Genomic DNA, 26,848 nt, shown 5'->3' on the forward strand with positions numbered 1-26,848 from the left:
TCATGAGGACACAAGGGAAGGTCATGGTAAAAGTATGAGAACTTCCCCACAATCATAAAGATAGGTAGAAAATTCAGGGAAAGTGTCATCAAGATCTTTGGTGGAGTCAAATTCAAGGATCATCGCCATATGGCTTCAAGAACATAGAGTGAATTGGGGGATTCTAGAATCTCTAGGGCTAAATAGAATTAGAGAAGAGGTCATTACAGCAGTGTAATACCCTTCTCATAAACAGAAGATCAGAAGTAGAGAAGAAAGAATGAATTAAAGAAGAAACGAATTGAATACCAACCTCATTGAAGAGAAAGCGATGAAGAAATCTAAACAGATGCTTGAGGATCTTCCTTGGCTTCGAAGGAGAGGTTCTAGGGATCTTCCCACGTTCTCCAAGGCTTACAAACAGATTGAGAGTGAAAAACATGGAGTTCCCCCTTTTAAATAGCACAAAGAGTTCAAGAATTACTAGGATTTCACCAAACTGACCAAACTGACCCTGTTGGTTGATTGGTCGCCAAAGAAGAAGTTCTAAGGTCCTTCCCACACCATCAAGAGGTTTAGAAACATGGTGGGATAGCTTACCACGAAATTCAAAGAAATAAAGCTTTAAAAAACCTTCAAAACAGAAAATTACCAAAATGCCACTGCCTGGACAGCTTATTCAAAACAAAGGATTTAATGGGCCAAACTTCAATATTTTTGGATGGGCTTCTTTCAACACATCATACTACTTACCTAGTATGGAGGGAAGTCTTCAAAACAGGTCCAACTAAGCTTTAGGTCCATAAACCAAGTTCTTCTTCACAAATAAATAGTTCAACTCCAAATCAAATAAGGTTTCCATAAGGAAACACCATCATCAGTATCCATGGGTTTTGGGTCAAACACCATATCTTCTACTGAGATGGCCCACAAAGACATCTTCCTCATTTTGGGACATTGGATCAACTCTAAGGGAAAGGTTTGACATGGCTTCCTAAGATTTTAAAAGATAGTAAAACTGAAATCACGGTCCAACTTCAAAGTCAACATTAAACAAACCCGACTTCACCCAAAACAGATCGGGTTTCCGGGCTAGATTTGGGATGGGTGTCACATTATCGCCAACAAGCACTCTATGAGGCATTACGTGCAGCATGGAATACTATTTTTTCCAGTGGAGATTGTTCCGATGAACGGAGATAAGTTCGTGTTTCACTTTGGCCATGAGCAAGACAAGTTCAATGTTATAGAGGAATCACCTTGGTCGGTTTCAGGGAATTTACTTATGCTAGAGTCGTGGCATGACGACAAGCAATGGGAGTTCACCAAAGTCGATTTCTGATTTCAATTCCATGCAATCCCCTTCGACCTAATGTCGCTTGACTTTGGATTCCAACTTGTAGAGAAAATGGGCTTCCCAGGTAAAGGTATGATAATCTAGGGCTTTCAAATGGGAAAACAAGTTCACTATTTTTGGTGTAGAATCACCATTGATAGGCAGAAGGAAATGAAACAATCACTGATAGCACGACACAAAAATGGAGCAAAAGTGGAGATCATCATCAAAGTTGAGAAATTACCCATCTATTGCTACAGATGTGGTCTATTAGGTCACGATGACTCTCATTGCACTAGTATATATTCAACATCTAAAGGAGAAGGGACAAACAACTTCGCCTAAATGCTCAACTCAGGGGATTCATACCAGATAAACATCTTCAAGAAGAAGTTTCATCTCTTTATTTTGAAGAATCAGACTATTACCAGCAAAAATACTCGACGCAGGAGCAGCGGCCAACAACCAAACCCAATGATCGGCCGATGGAGGAAGGCACAAGAGCGACAGGATCCGACACTTCCCTAATCCCTGTCTCCAGGGTTTTTGCACATATCTCAAGCGTGTTGCAGGCGGATCCTCTAGGACCACCAAATCATGCTTCTCGTTCTCCATCTTTGACCAACAATACAGAGATGTAGCCATCCACAATTCAGTCCAAGGAGGACCACATGCTGTCTCCATCCAGCAGACGGCTGGACTACCCTAATTTAACTACATCCTCTTCTGCAAGTGTTAACCTAACCAACCTCTTAACCCAAGTCCAAAATCAACAACCTTTTCCCAACAAACCCCTCATTAACCTAGAACTTCAATCCCTCCTATACTCCCTATTACCTAACCTAGCTTCAGTCACTCTAGCCCATCCACAACACAACATTTCCCCAACCCACCACATTACCCCACCTGAAAGCCCACTGAGCCCTTCTACTAATCCAGCCCATTTAGGGATTAATCAAATCCCAAGCCCAAATGTTAGTTCTTCCCCTATATGGAGCCCGGTTCTTTCACCCCATCTCAACACTTCTCCTAACCCAAACTCCAATAACATTATACCACTTTCCTTAAACCCAACCCAACACCTAACCACCCTTCAACCCTCTCCTTCACCAACAAGAAATCTAGAGCTGCAAGCTGCTTCTTTGATCCAACGACGGATGCTGGCAAAAAAAAGAAGAAACTGCGATGACGACCAGGTTTCACAAGAGGAAAGAATCAACATGGAAGAAGAATCTTTCTTATCATTTACTTCCGTGGAGGTTGGAGAGAATCAGCCCCATCGAAGAAATGATCCTGCTGAGCTAGAATTGTAGAGGTCTTGCAAGTCCCTCTACAATTCGTATACTGTGTAATCTTGCAAAGAAGAGAGGACCATATGTAATATTTCTTATGGAAACTATGGTCAAGAAGGTTAAAGGTGAAAGGGTGGCTAAGAAGTTAAAGATGGAGAACTGCTTTGCAATAGATTGAATTGGCAAAGGAGGGGGCCTGGCCATCTTGTGGAAGGACCCAATTATATTGGAAATTAGATCAGCCTCTCAAAGGCTCATTGATGGTTTTCTATCTATTAGCCAATCTCATAAATTTGATATATCCTTTGTAAATGGCAACCCCGATAGAAGATACAAGAAAGAAGTTTGGGACTCTTTAATTGAACTAGGACAACAAGAAAGAGAACATTGGTTATGTATAGGCGATTTCAACTCAATATTGGCATGGCATGAGAAGAGTGGAGTGGTATGCAAAGGCTCCAAAGATCTTAAAATCTTCCAGGAGACAATCATGAGATGCGGTCTAAATGATCTTGGAGCTTATGGATCAGGTTTTACTTGGAGTAATAAGCGATTGGCTAAAGCGAATGTTCGTCTTAGATTGGATAGAACCTTTGCTTCAACAAACTGGATGCTAAAATTTCCTGAGATAGCGATCTTTGTTGAAGCAGCAGTATCTTTAGACCATGCTCCATTACTCGTAGATACTGATGGTCGACCATCTAGAGGTCCCCACCCATTTATATTTGAGGCTACGTGGCTAAGAGACAGAAGTTGTGCAAAGATTATTAGGAAAGCTCGGAATAAACAGGCCAAGAGCTTGGAAGATCCACCACCTTCTATATTGTTTCAAAAATTGTCTTGGTGTGAAGAAGACCTTAAGAAATGGAATAAGGAGCACTTTGGGAACCTTCAATCAAGAATAACAAAACTGATGAAAGAGATGACATCCTTATAGGGGCAACAAGCTATTGAATTTTCCCAAGTGAAAATTTTCTACATAAGGAGCTGGAGCATCTTTTAAAATGTGAAGAACTTTTTTGGAGGCAAAAGTCCAGAGTACAATGGCTGAAAGAAGGCAATAGAAATACAGGCTTTTTTCGTGCAAGCACCATATCCCAGAGAAGAAGGAACCAAGTGTTAAAACTCAAAGATGAAGAAGGCAATTGGCATGAACCGGAGGCAGATATTTATGACATATTCTTTGCTTACTATCAGGATCTCTTTACCTCAAATGAGATAGAAGATGAGGACTTACACCTTGCTTTGGAAAGTACACCTTCAATTGTATCCCAAGCACAAAATCAGATGTTGTTGGCTCCACCTTAGCTGGAAGAAGTCAAGAAGGCCTTATTTTTCATGGCTCCACTAAAGAGTCCGGCTGTGGATGGTTTTCCCCCCTTGTTTTTTTCAAAATTTTTGGGAACTAACCCATGTGGAACTATACAACTTTGTAGTAGATTTTATTTGCACAGGTTCTTTGCCGGAGAATGCAAATGATACTTTGATTTGTCTAATTCCAAAGAAAGAAAATCCGGAGATGGTGAAAGATTTCAAGCCTATAAGTTTGTGTGGGGTAGCAGTCAAAGTGGCAACTAAGGTGATAGCATCAAGACTTCACTCCATTCTCCCCAACATTGTCCCCCTGAACCAATTGGCCTTTGTTCAAGAGAGGAGCATCTCAGATAATATTTACAAGGCACATGAAGCTTTCCATTGCATTCGAAGGAAGAAGAAGGGGAAGAGAGCTCTATTGGCCTTGAAATTAGATATGAAAAGGGCATACGACAGGCTAGAGTGGAGGTTTGTCTCAACTACTCTTACAAATTTGGGTTTTGGGGTTAAATTTGTTGATTTGGTCATGAACACCTTATCATCAGTCAGATACTCGGTTTTGGTGAATGGAGCTGAAAGATTTACCTTCATACCTGAAAGGGGTATCAAGCAAGGAGATCCTTTATCACCAGCCCTATTTGTCATTTGTTCTCAGAGTCTCTCCAACTTATTGGCTATTAAGGAGGCACAGGGTGAAATAAGCGATCTAAAGATTAGAAGACATTCCCAACCCTTGACACACCTCATGTTTGCTGATGATTGTATCATGTTCTCTGAGGGCAGATTAACAAATGTCTACACTTTGAAGGAGTCTAGAGAACTATATTGTAGAGCTTCAGGGTAGGCGATAAATTACAAGAAATATGCTCTATGTTTCAGCCCGAATGCAGCCCCTAGAGTTAGGACATGGATTTCAAAGATCTTCAAAGTGAAGTATGGGGAAGGTCCCGCAAAATATCTAGGCCTACCAACTGATTTTGGAGTCTCCAAGGTTGAATTGTTCCATTCCTTGAATGATAGAACCACCTCTAAATACAATGCATGGTTGGCACAATTGCTAAACCATACGGGCAGAGAAATCCTCTTAAAGTCAGTGGCTCTTCCATCTTCCAACTATGTACAATCTCACTTTCTTCGTCCCAAAATGACACACAAGTAAATGAAGTCAAAAGCAGCTACCTTCTTCTGGGGAGGAAATGAAGCAAAAAAGACCATACACTGGATGTCTTGGAAGAAATTGATTCGAGCGAAACCTAAAGTTGGTTTGAACTTCAGAGACCTTCTCTTACTTAATCGGGCCCTTCTATGCAAACACGCTTGGAGATTATTTTCACAGCCGGAGCTAAAGTGGTCAAGATTCATGAAGAATATATATTTTCCCCACAAATCCTTTATGGAGACAACTCTAGGAAAATCACCATCATGGGCATGGAGGAGCATACTAGAAGGTAGAGAAGTACTGAAAAAAGGTTAATATGGAAGATTGGTAGAGGTGACAACATTAAGGTTTGGGAAGATTCATGGATCCCCTCCTTACCTCACTTCAAGGTCCTCTCCCCCCCCCCCCCCCAACATTGCCAAATTAGACAGGTGCAAGATTTGATAATAGTGGAGGAAAGAAGGTGGAACGAGGCTCTAATTAGTTCATGGTTCTCATACATAGAAAGAGAGGTCATCCTAAAGATCAAGCTCTCTCTATTCCCTGCTGAAGATGAACTGCTATGGGGGGCCAGCAAGTCAAGCAAATTTTCAGTATCGGTTTCAAGTCCAAGCACTAGAAAGGGAAGAGAAGGCTATTCCCTCATCTTCAACACTACACAAGTGGGAGGAAATACCATCAGAAAATTGGGCAGCAATTGGGCAATGCAAAACATATCCGAAGATTAAAAGCTTCTTGTGGACGGCGTGCAATGAAAGTGTTGCTTCAGCAGTGGAGTTAAAAAGAAGAGGGGTGAAAGTCGATTCTTGTTGTGGAGGATGCATTCAGGAGGAAGAATCTATCTCACATATTCTTCTTCATTTTTCTATAGCAAAGTCGGTATGGTTTGGTGGCCCTCTCTCATGGCGAATGGAGCGAAGTAATTGCTTATTTTTGGCTGATTGGATCTCTTCTTGGAAGCATTTCGATATCCTAGGTAGGTGTGAAGCCAAGAAAATGCAAAGCTTGTGCTCATTCATGGCATGGAGCAAGAAATGAAAGGGTACATCGGAAGACAATATGGACTTCACAAGAAATTATCAAGAAGGCCTTGGTAGCTCATCAAGAATTTTGGCGTATAGATACCTATGTTGAAATGGAAGGCGACTTGAACCAAGGGGACCTACAAAGCTGAGGAAGATCAACGTTGGATCCCCACAACCCCGCCCTTCTTCAAGGTGAATGTGGATGCCTCGCTAAAGCAAAAAGAAAAGAAAGGAGGTGCTGGAGTTATAATTCGAGACTACTCAAGTAAACTTATGCTTGCTGCCTCCATCCCCTTTGTGCCCAACTCGGTTCTAGAAAGCGAAGCATATGCCTTTAGAGCCGGATCATTATATGCAATTGATGCAGGCTTTGAGCACCTAGAGATGGAAACCGACAACCAGCAGCTTATCAACATCATCAATGGAAAAGCCCAAGCACATTGTGAGGTTCAACCCATTGTTGATGACATTCAATATTTAACTTCAAAGTTGCTGAATTTTATTCCTTCTTATATTCCCTAGAAATTGCAATGTTATTGTGGATTTTCTAACAAGGAAAGCCCTCTTGGTTGATGGACCAACAAAATGGTTGTGTTCCTCTGAGTGATTATTAGAGCTTTGCTCGGCCACATTATCTCAATGAAGTGCTTTCTTACCCCAAAAAAAAAAGGTAGAGAAATCGAGGAGTTAACAATCTCTCATATCCCCCCCCCCCCCCCCTTCGCCACCAGCCCTTTGCAGGGATCCTCACTTAGAGGAGGTCAGCAATCTTCCTCCAACGCAACAAATCAAGCCAATGCATTTTATATTTCTCCCGCGCAAGAAAACACTACACCTAAGAGTCAAATTGTTTGATTGGCATAAAGGAAACCTAGAGCTTCCAACTGTGAAATTTCAACCATCGTATTTCACTTTTAAACGAGCATTCAATTATCTCAGTGTTTTCCATTCTTCTACCCTGCACAGCTGCACTTTTCCATACCTTTGCAAGGATCCTCACTTAGGGCCTGTTTGGTTACTTGAGTCTGGAGATTTCAAAAATCTAGAGATTTCAAATCTATAAATTTCAAATCTATGGAGTCATGGTTCATAAAATTAACTATTTGATTAACCTGAATCTTTGGAATGAAATCTATACATTTATCATAAATAAAAAAACATTTATGGAGTCATGGTTCAAATATTTAATGCTTTTATAGTAAGGGTGAAATCTCTGGATTTCATCTCATACCCATAAATCTACGTATTCATGTTTTTAATATAAAAATGTGAATCTCTAGATTTCATGAATTTAGAGATTCACACAACCAAACATGTATAAATCTCTCATTTGTGAAACTAGAGATTTGAAATCTCTGGATTCATGTAACCAAACAGGCTCTACGGATTCACTCCTTTTCGAAATTTTCATTTTCCTCTTTTCCACTAAAACAATAAAACACCTACCCACTTATTCGGTATCAAGGTAGCAAAAACCTTTTACCAAAAAATGAAAAAAAAAATTAGCAAGAACCTTAATTGGAAATTGAAGAAAGAAAATTAAAAGAAACTAGACATTTTGCTTCTAAAAATAATGATGTGTCCTTAATTTTTCCTTTTTGAGGAGGACACAAGGGAGGCAAACGCAAGAAGTGATTGAATTTTCTGGATTAAAAAAAAAAAGACTTATAAATAAGGTAAGTTATTGAGTTTGTTAAAAAGGATCGATTATGGATTCTCAGAAATAATTAAGGGCCTGTTTGGTTACATGAATCCAGAGATTTCAAATCTCTGGATTCATGAATCTGAGAATTATACCCGTGAATTATACCCGTGAATTGTTTGATTTGGCATCTCTGGATTTTAGGTGTAGTGTTTTTAGTGTAAAAACGTGAATCTATAGATTTATGGGTAAGGGATGAAATCCAGAGATTTCAAAAAAGCTTTACATTTACACATTTACAAAAATCACGTCGATCAAATAATTTTTTAGGATGAATCCACAGATTTCATTCCACAACCAAACACCTAATTTTATAAATTATAACTCTATAGATTTGAAATCTATAGATTTCAAATCTTTAGATATTTGAAATCTCCAGACTCATGTAACCAAACAGGCCCTAAAGGACTTGGCTATACTCTTCCCGTATAAGGAGGGGAAAAGGAAAAAAAAATAAAAAATACTTGCCTATTCATCCACCTTATTCAAATGTTGTAGGGTTCCACTGCTTAACTAAAATGATTGGTTACCTCAAATCTCCTTGCCCTCCTATTCCAAGAACTATACTTCAACAGAGTTCAATAGATGATCAATGGGAAATTTATAACAAGTAAAGAACAAAATCAAACACAACTTTTTTATACACAATGTCAACAAAATTCTCTTTATTCCAAATTATAAATGTCAAAATGCTTGATAACTCTGATTTGGTGCAAGTATAGGATTTTTTTATTTTGTTCGTAATCAAGTATAGGATACCAGTTCTCTATAAGCAGACTCCCTCATCCTTTGATTCATTATCACCTTACCAATTTCAGATCTTGAAGCCCTCTGCACGCAGGCATTGTATATGAGCATTAATCCATTTTGTGCAAGCATCTTCACCTTTCTCCACGACGCACTCATCTCTTAGCCTCTTAGTTTCAGGGCAAGCACAACAGATCTTCATCTTTGGCTTTGAATCAGCAGCAGGAGTTGTGATCGGTGATGCATTGTTTTGTTGCGACTCTGGCAATGCCAAGGATGATAAAGACTGTGTAGTAGTGGCCATTGTAGACGACATTCTGAAGACAAATGAAACATTGCAAGTGTTAACCAAATCATCAAAATTTTGTCAATAACTTAGAAGAGTGTAGATGTTTAATGGGAGCATAGAAGAGAATAGAAGAATATAGGAGCACATTTTTTTGGTGAAGATCAAAAGAGAAGAATGGAGAAGTCCAAAAGAATTGTATTCAAGAATCTCAGATCTCTAACACAAAATCAAACCACAACCAATCAGAAAATTGAGAAACCTACAAAAATCATACGGATGTGATATCTCAGGTTGAGATGCATAGGAAAAAGAAAATCCAATTAAATCAAATCAAACCAGTGGACAGGGCAGGAACTCAGGATCCATTCTTTTATCCTAATTCAACCCCAAGTATTAGAGAAATCAGATAGTTGGATAAATTATAACACCCCAGATCTGAACTACAGAATTACTGAAAACCCAACAGACCTTCAAGTAGCCTTGGAACTAGAGCTCAGAAAGCCCTCATAGTTAGTTTGCTCTGAAGCTTAAAAACAGGGGAAGAATAAGGTTGAAAGGTCATTAGGGTTTCTAATAGCAGGGTCTGATTGTTAAATAATAGCAACAAATCAGAAGAATCCTAACAACCAGAGATGTAAAACCAAATCAAACAGAAACCAACTAGTAGTAAACAGCACCTTATTTGAACACAAACCAGAGTAAAAGAACAAGAGAACACTCTATGTTTCCCACCTACAGATCAGAATCTCTCTTTCTTGTGAGCTTCTCACCAGTTCTGAATCTCTCAAGTTGGAGAGCAAGCTCCAAGCCTTTTTTATGAACAAAAATTTCATTAACCAAAGGAAAGAAAAGGAGAACAAAAGAATACAAAAGCGAATCAAGGGCAAAGCCCATTCAAAAGCAACAAAGAAAACAGAGGCTCAACAAATTGCACCAGGCAATACACTGGGCAAAGATCAAAAAACATGCCCAATAAGTGAGCTAGACTAGGTAAGCCCTAGTTTTTCTCTTTATTCTTTTCCTTCTCTCTAAAAGTCCCAAAATCAACAACGAAATCTCCATCTACACTTGGTAACGCTTCTTGATGATGCAGTTGCTTCTCCGGCAATCGTCATGATTAGAAGCATAAGAGGAAGTTGGGTTTTCCATCTCAGGAGCATCCTCCAAGATATCCTTATTACACAATGAGGAAGGGTCCTCATTAGTTTGCCCCCGTCCCCCAGTTAGAGGGGTAAGTGGCACGAGCGAAGGAGAAGGGGGTGGCCAAGCTCTTGAGATAATTGGATAACCCCTGATCAGGAGGTAAAACCAGAATAGCTGGAGAGAGTAGGGAGAGACAGGATGAGAAGGGGGGAGGGGAGACAACCTCACGTGGAGCACGGAGAAGGCTCGAGGTCAACGGATTAGGTGTTGTTGGGCTAGAGGGGGTGGCCCACAAAGGGGGAGAGGTTAAGTAGGAAACCAGGGAAGGAGAGGGTGGGGGTCGAGAGGGGATCCTAGAGAGACTTGGAGAGAGTTGAGAAGAGTGAGGGGTAGAGAGAGGAGAGGGGGGAGGTTGGTTGGGTGGAGGGAATGGGGCCAGTGGGGCTGGGCCGAGAGACGAGGAGTTGAATCAGATTGGTTTGCACGTTTGGTTCTCTAGAGAAGAGGCAGTTTGCAGGCTTAGCCCTTGGGGATTGAATCAAACAGGAGGAGGAAAACAGGTGACAATCATAGTACGAGATCTAGGTTTTCCAAGATGCCAAATTGAGAATAAATGTGAGACCCAGAAAATACCAAAACTCAACCAAGATCCCAATCCAGTCAAGATGTCGGCTCGACCGGGATCTCAGTCCATCTTGCCCCCTATTCTACTCAATCTTGGTCGACTCCTCTCCGTCTCGTCTCAACACCAATGGTGTGTTCTTCATTTGTTGCCTTTTTTTTGTTGGCATCTTGCTGGATTTTCACCTGCAACACTCCTAAGGAGTCCTTAGCTCATCTACAATAACAAAACAACATCAGTCAAGGGCATTTGTAGGTGTTCTTCAAGGTGAATTTTTTTCCCAAATTTGATTTTTACCAAATACTATATTCTAAACAATTTAAGTTATTTGATGTATCTTATCACTTAGTTTTCATATACATTAACTGATGGTTTGAATTTCATGTTTTATAAGATTGTGTGTTTATTCCTTCAGCATTTTGGTTTCAAACTTAGAATTGAATTGGAACTCACAATAGGCTTGTTTTCTCATAAATCTAAGACCACCAGTGTATTTAGAAGGCCAAGATAAGCTAGATACCAAGTTCCAACCCGACCTGACCCTTAAAAACCCCAGAGATGGGACATTGGGTTCACTCAAGTTGCCCCCAATTTTTTACCATATCTCCGCCAAGATCTTGTGATCTCAATTTTCTAGCCAACCAAGATCAGCCTCAAGACTGAAATTTCTTACCATGGTAACAATATAAACATGAGGTGCACCATCAAAGATTGGTCCATCACAAGCAGACCGCAAGTACCAGTTGAGCACAGCATGAAACAAAAGACAAGACGGAACAAGAGACAGATGGAAGGAAGTCTGAAGAACAAACAGGAAACGAAGAAAAACCAAATGAGACAAGAGACAGATTGAAGGAAAACAGAAGAACAATAAACAGGAAAACCAAATGAGACAAGAAAGCTGAAGAAAGAACACACCATGCCTCTAGAAAAAAAAATGAAGAAGAAGAAGAAGAAGAAGAAGAAGAGAGAGAAAGAAAGAAATATGAAGGGAACCATATCAGAATTCAGAACATAGGGAAAAGACAGACACTAAGAAAACACAACCACAAGCCACGGAACACTTGATAGAAATTCAATATATTCATTCCTGTCCATCTAATCTCTTCATGGAGATAATATGAAGCTAAAACTACGCCTTACATTCCTAAACATAGATCTTACTTATGAAATTAATGCTAAAACAGGAAAGGAAACTATCTCAAAGAAAATCCCAACATAGCTAACCCATAAAAAAAATCAATATCAACTCAAATTAATGCCCAAATATCCTATGAGAGGAAAAACAGATCAGACAGAGAATGATGCAGATGCACGGGAGTGATCTGCTATGGTGGGCTTCATAAAGAGAATGGTAGACGACTGGAAAGAAAAAAAGGGGGAGGGGGACGGAAACTCACATTCACACAAACTGAAACAGAGCTTCGAGCTTTCACTAACAAAATCTCATTAGTTCAAAGCTTCATAACTACGTTAAATCTACAGTTACACCGAATAAATAGGAATAACCTTGCATAGAAATACACATTATCAAAGATACAAACAAGAGAAATATCAAAAATACAAAACAAGAGAAAGAAACTAGCATATTGGTCAGGTTTGGGTTTCCAAAACCAATCATACTTGGCCCAACCAGTCAAAGTGCACCTGCATCATCTCTCCTTTTCTAAAAGGACATTGACACCATCGTGTTTGGAGAAGGACCAAGGAAACCATTTGAAACAACTCTCTGAAGGAGGAATGACCCCAATACTTTCTTGACCTTCATTATAGAAGTCTATAGCAGGAAGTAATGCAAAAGTCGACTTCCAACTGGATAGACCAGCAGGAGATCGATTACTATCAGGATTTATACAATAATGAAGACAAAAAATAATTAGAACTTTCTTTTTTTTGTTTTTCACATAAGAAAGAACACAAAAGGATAAGAAGAAGGGGGTAAGGGGATGGGCTATCTCAGCCTGACGTCTCTCACCCACAGCTATCTCAGCTGATGGACAATGATTTTACTCCATAACTGAGGCTAGTAAGCCATAAGGCAATTTCTGCAAAAGTCTCCTCTATTACTGCTACGAACTGGCCTATTTACAGCTTGGCTAAAGCTTAAACTCTCTAAAAATGAAAAAAAGAAACTAACAATCTAGTAACTAATGCCAATAGAATCTTATGTAGAAACTACTAGGCTTTATGATTCAGCCCCATGCATAAATAACTAAACAGGAAGTACCAAAATAGAAACTAAACTAAGGTCTTAGTTATCCCAAGAATAAAATCTTCACATAATCTGATCTTGAGCCCCACAAATCCTTTATGAATGTTTCCACCATAGTAAAAAATTCGAGGGAAAATCAAGTTTCAACCGGGTGAAAATGGGAAACTTAGGTGGAAACTTGGGAAATTTCGAGGAAACTGAAGACTTTTCCGTACAAGTTTCGATAGGTTTTAGAGAGTATTTTGGGGGTGGGATTCTGTATTTAAGCTAATTAGAGTACAAAGAACACATTGGCTGTATTTTGCTAAAAAATCTAAGTAGATATGTCATTCAATGTACATAACATCGATATAGAGTTCTCCGAAAAGTACACTATAAACTTAACTACTTAAGCACATAACATTCAATATATAATTTCTAACTTCAAAATAGCTGACAATAAAAGGAAAGTACAACTTAGTGCCAAGAGGAGTGCCAAGAGTGGATCCATCCTGTGAGATGAGCAGTATTATGCATGTAACATCCTCTCCTCCAATCAACGAACATAGACATCCCATGACATTTTATGCCTATGGTTGTCAAGGTAATCGACAATTGTAACTTTATGATGGGATATTTGTTATGGTATTTGGGGAAACATGAAATAAACAAAAAATTGAAAATTTGGGAAAGCTACAAAATTCCCAGGTTTCCACGAAATTTCCCAAGTTTCCACAAAACTTCCAATGTTTCCCACGAAATTTGGGAATTTTTTTTTTCTCATGAACCAGCTAGTCCAGCTGGGTTGAACCAAGTTTCGACAAAATTTTGACAGTTTCGACCGAAACTGAGGACTTTTTTTTGGGTCCTCGTAGGTTTCATTTCGCATTTTTCGACCGAATTTTGTACCATGGTTTCCACTATTGCAAATAATGGACTATCACACCGTTCACAAAAACAGCGTTTTGGCTTTCTTTCTATTTCCCTATTGCAAGAGTCCAAGTTGATTGGCCAAAAACTATGGTGCAAGGGTGATGTGAATCCAATTAGGGTTGGGGGTTTCTTGAATAGACCTAGAAGTAGGATTCACCTAGAATCTTCCAGCAAATAACTCCAATAATCTTATGGGATCCTATAGGTAGATGGAATCGGAAGGAAGATAAAGAAGCACAATTGGGATCTAAAGGTTTGTTAAGGGTTTAACAAAAATCTCTACGAGATGAAATTTGAGATATCTAATAATACAGGGTGGAAGGGAAAGTGGGTTCCTAACTAGAATCGGATTTAAGAAGGGATTTTATGATGGATATGGGTTGAGAGGAAAATTTAGGAAAACTATGGCGGGAAAGCAATTCAAGGAATTGAAAATCTGGGGCAACTTCTCTTCTTTCTTCTTTCTTTCTTTTCTTTCTTTTTTTCTTCTTTCCTTTCTATTCTGTCTTCTTTTCTCTTTTTTTTTCTGTTCTACTGTTACCGCAAGTCAGAGAGGGGAGGGGGTGGAGACTATCGCAAGGGGAGGGAGAGTGCTAGGAGGGTCGTACAGGGTGGGAGAGAGGACTGGGAAGGTCGTAGGGGCTTAGGATGCTTGCTGCCAAGCTGCAGCAGCAAGGAAGGGGGTGGGAGTTCTTGCAGAGAACAGGGGAAGGGAATAGGTGACTTGCGAGGGGTCTAGAAAGGGTGGGGAAGGGCTGGGGTGCTGCTGTACTAGAGGGGAAGGGGAGGGGAAGGGATGCAATGGAGGGGCAGGGGATTACTAGGGCTCGTGATGGGGGGAAAGGGAGGGGGAAGGGGTGCAATGAAGGTAGGGCGCAGGGGAAGGGGCTGGGCCTGCATATACTTAATTGGAAGCTGCTGTTGGCTGAAGATGACTGCTGTTGAATATGACTGGTGGCAGGAATTTGAAGAAATACTGCTTGAGCCCGTACTTGAATCTAAAGAGCTAAAAATCTGCCAAGGCCCTCCCAAAGAGAACCCCGACTTGTTTCCACAAACAAGATTCAATCTTTATTTAATGCAGACCAAAATTTACAATCATAGGTCGGCTTATTTATAGCCTTACATCAAAAAGAAAGAACATAACTCAAACTGGGAGACTCTATCTTGACTCAACTAGACTTAGAGACCAACTTAACTAGGGTTTCCTTTATAAGTTAGGATACCCTTTTACAATTAATTAACAACCACCTAAATGAAAGAATTCTTCTTGAAATAAAAGACTGACTTATCTATAAGAGTCCTCTTTAGAAAAAGACTCCTTAGCTGAGTAAACCATAGCCACTAATAAAGACATATTCCAATAAAAAACAAACTCCTAAAAGATAGAAACTTTTCTTGTTAAAGGGTCTTATCTTATCTACAACTAAACTAATGAAAACCAACTCAAACACAACTCAAAAAAAAAAAATTAAAATGTACTAGGACTCTTCTAATGAAGCTAGAATTCTGGAATTTAAATTCCAGAAGTAAAATAGGGCCTAAAATACCGGAAATACCCTTGGATAGGGTTCGGCCAGCTTGTTTGGGTGGGCCTCAGGGCCCACTTTAGGGGGGTCAATCTGTGTTCACATCAAAGGGGACCTTCTAGTTGGACCAGCTGGCTGGTTCAAGCAGGCCCTCAATGCTGATCCAAATTGGTCCAAGCTAGTTTGTTCCTTGGCCGGTTCCAATGTGTCCTGGTTCTACATCAGCTCTCCCCTCCCCAGAAAAAATTTGAACTCAATTTTTGGTACACAAGGGGCTGATCTTCATGATGTGAACGCAAAATTCAGGCAGCTCATTGTAGCTAGAAATGTAATTGTACAGGGAAGAAGGGGTGTCCTCAAGGTACCTTGAAGGAATATAAATTCCAGATGCACTATATCTCAAGTGTGTCCTTTGGTTCATTAAAGGTAGCAGTCGCCTTCAAATCAGATTTGGGTTCTACTGGTAAAGGGGCTTCATTAGCTAACTGAAAGCTAATAAAGGCTTTGCAACCTGTTTCCCTTTACTTGTAAGCTATTGAGGACCTTTACTTTCTTCCCAGTGGCTGATCAAGTATGGGCTTTGAGAGTTGATGACACTTCACTTGGTGGCTTTCAACTTTGCTTTCATTACCGGTATATTAAGGGGTTTAAGCACCAATGGTTTTCCTTTGAAATCTAAGAAATATCGGTTTTCAGTACCTCCCACCAAGACATTGTTATCATAGACCCATAATCTTCCTGGTAACACATCAGTCAAGATCATGGGTACCACATCACACCAAACTCTTCTTCATAGTCGGAAAGTTGTAGAGGGACAAAGCACATTTGGTTGACCACCAAAGTGTTGTCATTAGGTAGAGCCACTTTTTAAGGATGTGCATGTGGTTCAAGCTTGAGGTGCCCATCAATGACAAGTGCTTGAGAGACCATATTCATGCAACACCCACTGTCTATCACTTGACTACTGTCTATTACTTGAGCTTTGAACTTCCTGCAGTTCACTAATGTGTTAAAAAATGGTGTGTTGCCACCAACCCACTCCTTCAGATTCAGCAAGTAGAATCCTTGATACATTATGTATCCCATAACCATCATAATCAAAATCATCTTCCAAAGAGTCATCTAGGTATTCACTCTTAAGGGCAGCATTAACGGCTATTTGCCATCCATGGCTAAACACTAAGTATTTTTCAGTTGGATTGGGTAGCAGCAATGAAAAAGTTGGACTTGCCACATGGGGGCAAAATCTAGCAACATGACAAATTTTATTGCAACGTTAACAACATATGCCAACCTCCATATGGGCTTGCCCTTATCTTGAGTGGCTTGTGGAGCTTTAATGGGCGCAGCACTAGATCAATTAGGTGTATACATCTCCTTGACTTCACTAGCTGAATTATTGAATCATTTTGAGGCTGCCTTGATCAAATCTTCAGCCTCCATGGCCTTCTCAATGCACTCATTTAAACTAGTAATCGTGATAACACCCATCTTATCCCTTATGCCAAGTCTGAGTCCCAATTCGAAGTAAAATAAGAACTGTTCATCATCTTCATCCAAAACAATACAAGAAAGCATTTCATTAAATTGAAATATGTTTTTCAACAGTCTTATTACCTTAGTGCAGCGTATTGAGCTGGTCAGACAAGTGTTGAAAATAGGTGGTAGGAAGGCATTTCTCCATGAGGACTCCTTTCATGCATTTTCAAGTGGTGGGCTCTATTCATTGACAAATTAACCTTGCCTCATGAGTACACCACCATTATGTAGCTCCTCCAATGAGCTTTGAATGGAAGAGCTGCATCTTGCATGCTTCTGTCGTTTGGAACAATCAAAGTAATCATCCAAGGCATCCACCCAATCAAGGAAAACAATAGGGTCATGCTTTCCATTGTATTCTTTGAGGTCCAGCTTCACTTTATGCTAGTCATCTAGTGGACGATGATTAGGATCAAATTCATCTCCATCTTCATCCTCTCCTTGATTTCAACTAGTAAAATTAATTGAAATCTAATTTCAAAAGATTCCTTCTAGATAACTGTTATTTTATTTTGTTATTTTTTGAGGTCCTTAGTAGTGTCCTTTCCCTAATTAGAGAACAAGTAAGTTTGAGTCCAAGAGTCTTGTAATTGGCTATACAAAGGCCCCATACCCAATCATAAAATTCCGTTTTGAGTTATTGAATAAAATCTGAGAATCGATGGAAAAGTGAGGCGTGGGTTCCTAGAAGGAACCCCACAGCTGAGTTTGATCTAATTCTGCAATTTGCATCAAGTTTCTACTTTCTTCAAGCTGTAGCAACAACCTGACTCAAGCAACTAAAGCAGCTCAAGTCTCCCTCTCAAGTAAGCTCAGCCCAGCCTCTCTCCTTCCGCCCAAGACCTTGCACAATCCTCCCCCACGTTCTTTTCCCCTGCATCAGCAACTTCGCATCCCACCCTCTTGTTTCCTCCACCCGAAACACCTCCCCAGCCCCATTCCCCTCCCCTTCCTTCCCCTTCCCCCTTTTCTTATTCTTACGGCAGAATAGAAAGAAAGAAAAGAAAAGAAAGAACAGATAAAAGAAAAGAAGGAAGAAGAAGAAAAGGAAAGGAAAGACCAAGAATTATCAAAGTTGACCAAAGAACCTAGCCACAAGCTTCCCTACCCCTTTTACCCTGACCTTAAGACTCCCAAGACCTATCCCCCTTTGCCGTGAAGTCCCTACCCCTTCCTTTCCCTCCTCTAGCTACTTACCAAAAACCCCAGCCATTCCCATTCCATCCTAGAGTATTGTTGGGTATTCCAAAACCCTAAATTCACCCAAAATCTATCCCATCTTTTTAATTGTTAAAACCCTAAACCTCCCCAAACCCATCCTTTCTCAAATTCATTCCCCCTGGGTTCCCAAAATTTGAAATAAATTTCCCATGGATTGTTTATTTGTTAGCTGGTTCAGTTTGTGAGGATCCTGAAGACAGGCCCAGAACCTGGGTTAGATCAGTTCCTCTTCCTGCAGATGTGGGTCTTCGGACACAGTAGGAAACAGTTAGCCAGAGACCGACTGGTTATTCGTCTTGATGACCTAAAACATGAATGACTAGGGTTCTGCTACATGAGCCAAAATACAGTGGGCATGGTACTTTGTCCAGATGACCTAAAAATGTGAATGTTTTGGTGGTTTGATCTATAATGGATGCGGCTCTGCCACATTAGCTCAATTTGATGACAAATCAGGAGACTTTGCATTGAAGAAGATCTGCTGGTCCTTAATAATAGTTTAAATTTGCCACCTTCAACATACCATCATGAACTGCTATTTTTATGCTGTTATAACATTGATATGTTGTGACAATGCAATCTCATGAAACTGGTACTACTTCAAATATGTTGGTTGAGCTATACTTGTATATATACTAACATGGTTACAACTGGAAAATGAGGAATCGTATTAAGAATACCATTGTTATAATGCAACATATGTTGCCTAAGTGAGAATACTATGGAATGGTGAAAGAATGCTCTCCGAGTATTAAAGCATTCTAAATGTAGTAAGAAGATAAGAGAACCAGAATGGAAGGAAACAATGACAAATGATGCGTAAGCCTCTGCATTGTTTTCTTCATTTAGCTGGAGAGTGGTGGGCTGAGGTGCATTTTAAGATTGTTAACTTGCTTCGCCAAGGGAATAGGATTATGTGTGTTAAAAGATTGTTTACCAAGCTAACCAGGGAGAAATGGAGGGAGATGAAATCAATGGGTATTATTCACTTTGCAGGGATCACAATGAGAGGTTCGAAGTATGTTCCTGCACTTAACTGAGGGAGCAGCAAGATAACTGTGAACTACATAGAAAAGGAAAAAGTGAACAGAAAAATCAGATATACAAAAGTAATAATTCTGGTTCAAAAGGAAATGTTCTACATCAGTACTTCTTGGGTTTTTATTAAGTTACTTTCTATATGATTTGCATGGCCTGGTCAAATTTGTGACTAATGTGATTATTTAGGCTGGAGAAGTCACGAAATGTTATGTGGTACTTCATGACAAATTTCCACACAGCAGTAAGAGGCAACCCTGTCACTGAACCAGCAAAGTGACAGTAGACAAGTGGACTGTATTAAATGTTTTGTGTATCATAACGGTATATTTTGTTAATAACAGCAGACTGAAATGACGAGAGTTTTACATTTGTAGAAAATTATAGATGTCATCAAATCCATCGCAGAGTTGTAATAAAACCTTTTTGTGCATGATTTCTGCATTAATGAACTCTAATGTAATACAAGAATGTGTTAGCCGCTTGTACCACAATGGAAATGAATGACTTTCTTCCTGTGCATTCCTAGCCTAATCCTGAGTTGAAGGCCCTGTACTAGAAATCTGCGGTCATTGTAGGAGAGCTGAAAGATAAGTTTCTGACTAATTGATCTGATCTCTCTAATAATTTTAAGATATGGGTGACTTATCCTATGAGATAGATTACAGGAATACTGTATACTTTTGTTAATAATTATAGGCCTAGAATGGCAAGAGTTTCATTTAAAGGGAATAGAAGCTATAGTCTCTTATGCGACAACTGCATGGAATCTTTGACCAGAAGAAAAGTGAGGCTTCTTAGGAATTAAGTGAACCAGTTACCAGAAGTATTGTTCTAAAATTAAGTATAAAAGTAGTCAGCTTGGTTTGGAGATTGTAAGGAGTCCCGAGTCAAGACCACTAAAAAATATTAGAAGAGATAAGGGGGTTATATTTTTGATTTTCCAGTCAGTTATATCCTCTCCTTTCCAGTCCTAGTAAAGTATATAGGCCCAACTTTTCCTTCAATACTAACAATATGACTTGATCACTACTGTGGCTCGCATACACTGGAAACTCCTCCATGAGTAAATGAACACAAAATCACGTCCGGAATTGAAAAGAAAACAAATTTCACAAAATCTGATAGTCAAGTCTATCAAAAAAAACATGTGAACAGACAGAACTACAATTGCAAAACAGATTGAATGTTCAACCTCCAGCACATGATTAATAAACTTCCAAAGAATAGGATTAAACTAAAACACTCACAGATAACTTCAGTTTGGTGAATGCCTAAAAAAATTACACTATAAAAAAGAAGAAGAAGAAGAAGGAAAAGACAGAAGTGCAGAGCAGATAAATAACGGAAAATAATTAAAGATGACATAATAATATGCTCTGCTAGGCTAAGATCTTGAAGAAAGGTTGAAACACAATACTAAAATATAACAGTGGATATAAATGACTGTAAACATGACAACAGTAAAATAAATCAATCCCTAGTTCTTCTCCTCCTTCCTTTATTCCTGGGGGGAAGGAGGGTAGTTCAAACTTAAACTAAAGGTTTGACATACCCAAAATCAACCTTTCATGTAAGCTGAAGAACGGCAATCATTTGGGTATGTATTTTTTTAGCATAGCGGATACATACATGTTTGATATGATTGCTCTATAAGCAATAATGCGGGCCTATGTAACAGATATTCACAACCTAATAAACAAAAGAATATCCTGCACATAAATTTTATTGTCAAAAGAAACCTACATAACATCCTTTAAGGTTAGCTACTTACAGACAAATCACAGAGAGAGAGGGAAGAAGGTGACGATCTCGAACCAGAAAGACGGAGATGGAGAATCTCGAGAATCAAGACCGACGATTCCATGGTTTTTAATTTACTTGCAATCAAACATCTCAATTTTTTTCACTATTGCATCAAAATATTTGCATTCTCTTTGCAACTAAATGAACTCTTACATGTTACAAGAAAATTCCCTAGCATAACAGATATCTTTGTTTGCATTCTTGCTCTGAATATCCCTAATCAGTTATCGAAGGCAACAAACTTAAAGAAATAAAATCTTCAGCAAACGTCTGCAAAACTTGACGAAAAACAAGAAGAAACATATGAACATAGAAGAAACCTTACAAGGAGGAAGTCCAAATCCCATTTGATAAATTTCAGGGAAGAAACCGTAAAACAAAGAAGTAGATGAACATAGAAAAATCTCTATATGGAGCAGGGGGAAATCCGATTATTGAACTGACCTATACTGTTCTGTTTCTTAGGATACGGAGAAGATGGAAAATATACGAACCGCTGCAACTGTTTCGAGAATGGACCACCGGTGATGGAGAAGGTGAAGAGCAGGAGTCGCTTTTGCAAGGAGAAGCTGTAGTAGTCAAATTAGAGGAAAACACCTTCGACGGCTGTATTGCGTTTTCACTTTCTGTTTGTGTTTTTATATTTCAAACTATTCGCACGATACATATCCGTCTGAATCATGGTCTTTTACCACAAAAATTAGGGGTCCATTGGAGATCCACTACAAGCTGCCATGGGTCATACCTCTAAACGTTTTATAATGGTCTTCTCTAAGAATGACGTTCTTTACAATAATTATTTTTTAGTGTTTTTATCAACAAGTGGTGATCTAATCACAATTTTGACATTTTGGTAAAATTTGTGCCGAAAACATTTGAGGTGATAGCAAATTTTATTTTTATTTTTTTAAATTCTTCCAAAGACTAAAAGGAGTTAGAAGTTGCATGTAAATAAAGTTTGGGTTCAATATCCCTTTTTGACATGCTTTGTGTTTTGAAAACGGTAAAACAGTCAAAGTTGTTCTACGAAAAGCAAGGTTTAAAGTATCCCACGATACTATACGATACTTGTCGATACGTATCCATATTTGACCCAACCGATACGATACATTTCGATACGTCTTTCCATTGAATTACACTAAAATACATTAGCCAAAGCGATGCAATACTCGATACAGGACAATACGTCTCTTAAAATCACCTGACCGATACGATACTCGATACCGATACTTTAAACCTTGACGAAAAGCCTTCTGAAACAAGAAAATTGGACCAGTGCGTCTCCTGAAAACGAAAGAACAACTTATTTTTCCCTATGTTTTTTGGCATTCTTCAACATTCTAAACTTTTATAATTACACAAGTATGCGTCCCAGACTCCCACGTTATTTTTACAATTAAAAAGCGTCAGCTCCCCAACGAGGAGGTGATCTCGACTCACATATGGATACGCCTCTTTTTACATTGCATTAAAATACACTAGCCAATATGAGAGGAGATGATACTTAAAATCACCTGATCAATACTGTACTTGATACCGATACTTCAAACCTTGATAAACATACAGCTAGTAAAAGTATTAACAAGGTCTAAGTTATGTACAATTTGAGTTAAATACGGGACAACATATAAAACACGTTTTTTTAACCGTTCATATGATACGTACTGTATTGTTTGGTAATGTTTCTCTTTTTTATTTCTAGTGTTTTTTTGTGCTAGTGGAATAACAAATGTTGGGCAAAAAAAAAAAAAAAAAATAACAAATGAAACATTCCTCTTTGTACAATTAACTAATTTCATATGCAAATTAAAATATTGTTTGGTAATGTTTCTCTTTTTTATTTCTAGTGTGTTATTGTGCTAGTGGAATAACAAATGAAATATTCCTTTTGGTACAATTAATTAATTTCATATGCAAATTTAAAACAGATTTGTCTTTTCCTTATGTAGGGGTGTCAATTTGCAGCTCGAACCTCACGGGTTTGTTATAATCCGTTTTAATAGTTTTACATTAAATATTGTTTGAATCGTCATATTACCCTCGGTAGTTGGTATAGATAATCATATAAATTGAGCATGAATTCAAATATTAAATAGTCATTATACTACTTGTAAGGAATAATTAAATATGAATGCCTAATTCAATGTATTAAATTTGTTTAAATTGAATAAATATTTATCGATCCGGAGGCATTTCATTTGCATTATTGCATATCAAACTAAATACCAACTCAAAAAAAGACGGATTTCATAAAAGGGATACAATATATACATTTTCACAATACAATAACCCAATTTTAAGACGATCAATCATAGCACAAGATAGAATTTAAAAAGGTTTTTTTCTAGAGGACCATCCGGTAGAGCCTGAAGAATGAGCTTGCAGTCTCTATGTTTTATTTACTATCTAGGTTCTTGATTTCTATAACGTGAAATGACTTTTAATTTTTTAATGGAAATTGACTAATAACAATTTTATTCTTTTTATTGAATACCATAAACCGTTGATCAACCCAATCTAAACCATTAATCAGTCCGAACCCAAAACCAAACCAAAACTGGCCGAAACCGTTATTTTACTAATGGGTTATGTTTGGACTAGGTGTTTTGTAGCCCGAAACCAGCCCAAACCAGACAGTTGACACCCCTTTCCTTATGTTAGAAATATTTTTGAAACACCAAAAATCATTTCTATCCGATTTAAAATATTTTTTTATTTAAAAGGGTGATTCGCAAATTAAAACATCCTAACAGAGGCTCAAGCCGCTCAAGAAATAGAAATAGAAAGAAAATTAAACGCTTAAAAAAAAACAGATATAGATCAAAAAATTACATGCTCTGCCATTCCCCTGGGTCTTCCTCTCTTAATGTTATTTCTGCTATCAATCTAGCACTCTTAAGAATCTCTTGGTAATTATTTGTGCACATCACATTTCTAATTCCTCTATGATGGGCAATAAGAACATTAGATCTTGAATAGCTTTAAAGGGCCAGGGTTTTTTTGGGTTTGGTATAAACTCTTTAATCTGATTCCACTGCTCCCCGTTTGCCTTCAATCCGCAGGTTGTGATTTGCCGCCAATCTCAATCCCAGTATTAATCCTTTGGCTATTGTAGACACCAAATTGTATCCCTTGTATTTTCTGCTCCAACAGTAGATGACTCTTCCGCAGTGAGTTACACCCCAACAGCATCCCGTTTCATTGTTTTCGTCTTTGGCCGTTCCTGCACAAAATAACATTGTGAGATTTTCTGGTATCATTGATTGTAGTTTTAAAAAATGTACTCCCTTGTCATTTCCATTTAAGGCTACAGGTGGACTAGCATCTATAGTCCCAGGTGGTTTTAATTTTAGGTTGTTACACCATTTATTAATATAGGCTAACACATTTTTGGGATCCGCTGCGGCTTTCCTGAAAATTATCGCATTATGAAATCGCCACACACTATAGCATGTAATGCTTATAATGGAAAATAACCACCTTAACATAAACTTATCAAGGTTTGAGTTATAGAACAGATCTAGGCGAAATCCAGAGATATCTGCGAATGGCAACATTTCTATTCTAAGTCCTAATGGTCTCGTCGTCCAGATCCTCCGCGTCCATTCGCAGGTGAAAAAAAGGTGCCAAGCTGATTCAGTGCTGCAACCACAAAGTATACAAGGATCTGTATTTGAATTCCATTTAGCAAGTACCGGATTGATTGGAATTCCTGCATTCACAAGTCGCCATAAAAAGTTAACAAATCTAGGATGAATCTTAAGTTTCCATAGAAACGACCACCAATTTTTATATACACAATCAGATAAAGACGGGTTTTGTTTATACATCAAATGTTTATATGCAAATTTTGTAGTCACTTCCTGTGCAGATGAGTTTCTTGGCTCCAAACATCCTGTTCAAATGAAAGCATGACAGAGTTTATAGCAGAGGAAATCTGTGAATCAAAAGTAATAGAAATTTCAGAATTAAAAGTATCTCTGAAACCTATCACTTCTGCCAAATTAATCTTGTAATGCGCAAAATGCATGTTAAAATCACCCACCACATGATCCGTTTTATTTTTAACCCATGGGTCAAACCAGAAAAAAGTGTTTTCCCCATTCCCCACCTTTCTAACTACTAGATCTCTGAGAATGGGAAAAATAGCACCGAGACTATTCCAGACTAGAGAGCCTTTCTTTTTCCACACTTTTGGATCACACAGAGAGGTATTATGAAAATATTTGGCCTTGAAGCATTTTACCCAAATAGAATTTTGCTCCGTCAAGAGTCTCCAACCTAATTTAATAAGTAGAGCCTTATTCATGAGCTCCATTCTTTTGAATCCTAATCCTCCTGATATGGAGAAAATATGATCGAACAGGGTTCATACCTGGTTCAACCCTCGACCCCGGTCGAGGGTGAGGGAATCGACTCGCTCCCGAGCGAACCGGATCAGAAGATAGCTTGCCTGAGGAAGAAAACTTATTCAGCCACAAGCACACCCTAATCCAATTTATGGATTAGTTTAATTACCCTAATGATGGCAGACTTAAATTGACAGCTGCGGCTAATCATTATCGAAGGGATAATCATCGCATAACCTAGAGGTTATCTTAGGAGACCTCTACTAGTCCAAACTAGTAGAAGTCTATTTCTCAACGGATCTAACTGTTAAGATCCAACGACTACCCGAAGAAGGCTCAAGTGCATCCAACGAAGGAGATTCGAAGGTACACTCTATATAAACCTCACTGCCATACGAGGTGAGGGACGGAGATTCATATACACACTGATAGACGTAAACTATCAGGGGCTCACGATCTAGATCACCTTTCCCAGTTCTTCATTCCTTAGCTCTGTGCTTCTAGCAGAGCCGTTTGTGATTAAGTTCATTAACTGACTTAGCCTTCGGAGGTGGACTCCCGACCCCCGCGGTCGGGCCACATCTGACGCTTTCGTTTTGCAGGTCATCACGAGAAGATCTAAGGGCTGAGCAGATTTTGGACGCATCACCTCCCAAGGATTTTGGACGACAACATTTGTCCCAGGAAATGAGGGAAAGATTCTTACCTTGTCCCGAGTTTCCTAGCCAAAACCTTTGGCATATGGAATCCATTGATCTACACACCTTTTTTGGGAACAAGACATACTACATATGGTAAATAAGCACTCCTTGCAGTACAGATTGAAGTAGAACCGCTCTCCCAGCAAAAGAAAGTGAATGTGCTTTCCATCTAGCCAGCTTATGCTTCAACTTATTCAAAACTGGGCACAATCTGTCCGATTTAGCTTTTCCGGAGAACAGAGGACTCCCCAGGTAAGATGAGGTATTATCCATCTCCTTGATGCCTAGATAACTGAGGATCTGCTCCTTTATCGTAGGGCATGTATTTTTGCTTAAGAATGTTTCACTTTTGTCCAAATTGATTACCTATCTAGTAATAAGTCCAAAGGTATCTAGCATAGTTTCGATCACACAGACATCTTCTATAGTAGCACGACAAAAGATGAAAGTGTCATCAGCAAAGAAAAGATGTGAGAGTTCTGGAGCATACCGTGCTATTTTAATTCCGTGGAAAGCATCTTCCGCTCTAAAGACTCCAAGGAGCCGAGAGAGGATTTCCATAATGATCAGAAACAGGTAAGGACTCAACGGACAACCTTGTCTTAAGCCTCTACTCCCCTTAAAATAATTGTTGGGGGCCCCATTCAATTTAATTGAAAATGATGTGGATGAGATAAGACAAGAAATGAGATCACAAAATTTAACATCAAAACCAAGACATTTTAACACTTTCAAAATGACGCTCCATTTAACCCTATCATAAGCTTTTGACATATCCAACTTAAGGGCAACAAATCCATTTTTTGCTTTTGACTTCCTCATGAAATGGAAAATCTCATGTGCAAGCATAATATTATCAGTTATTTGTCTACCAGGCACAAAGGCAGCTTGGCAAGGAGAAATAATATTATGCAACACAGGCTTTAAACGAGA

At 38.9% G+C, this 26,848-nt stretch overlaps 2 protein-coding genes across 3 annotated transcripts; one reads left to right on the forward strand and one right to left on the reverse strand.

Moving 5' to 3' along the window:
- The first annotated feature begins 3,097 nt into the window (after nucleotides 1-3,097).
- On the forward strand, nucleotides 3,098-3,544 carry LOC149002216 (uncharacterized). Its single transcript, XM_089138665.1, has one exon. It carries the CDS (start codon nucleotides 3,098-3,100, stop codon nucleotides 3,542-3,544), a length of 447 nt encoding a protein of 148 aa, XP_088994791.1.
- Nucleotides 3,545-8,295: 4,751 nt separating this feature from the next.
- LOC149002217 (cytochrome c oxidase copper chaperone 2-like) lies at nucleotides 8,296-21,513 on the reverse strand. Of its 2 annotated transcripts, none has more exons than XM_089138385.1 (2): nucleotides 21,360-21,513; nucleotides 8,296-8,871 (listed from the first exon to the last, which is right to left on the reverse strand). In XM_089138385.1, the coding sequence occupies exon 2, from the start codon at nucleotides 8,868-8,870 to the stop codon at nucleotides 8,622-8,624; it is 249 nt and encodes an 82-aa protein (XP_088994511.1). In that variant the 5' UTR covers nucleotide 8,871; nucleotides 21,360-21,513; the 3' UTR covers nucleotides 8,296-8,621. The 2 variants fall into 2 exon arrangements, with proteins under 2 accessions (XP_088994511.1, XP_088994510.1); XM_089138384.1 differs by having other exon boundaries at nucleotides 8,301-8,871; nucleotides 21,310-21,513.
- Nucleotides 21,514-26,848: the final 5,335 nt, after the last annotated feature.

The sequence above is a fragment of the Hakea prostrata genome, chromosome 10, assembly GCF_041222555.1.
Source record: "Hakea prostrata isolate BN-2017 chromosome 10, UWA_Hpros_2, whole genome shotgun sequence".
In the NCBI taxonomy this organism is placed as follows: Eukaryota; Viridiplantae; Streptophyta; class Magnoliopsida; order Proteales; family Proteaceae; genus Hakea; species Hakea prostrata.

Coding starts and splice junctions, on each gene's coding strand:
- LOC149002216 (XM_089138665.1), top strand. CDS start 3,098: ATGAGATGCGGTCTAAATGATCTTGGAGCTTATGGATCAGGTTTTACT.
- LOC149002217 (XM_089138385.1), bottom strand. CDS start 8,870: ATGTCGTCTACAATGGCCACTACTACACAGTCTTTATCATCCTTGGCA.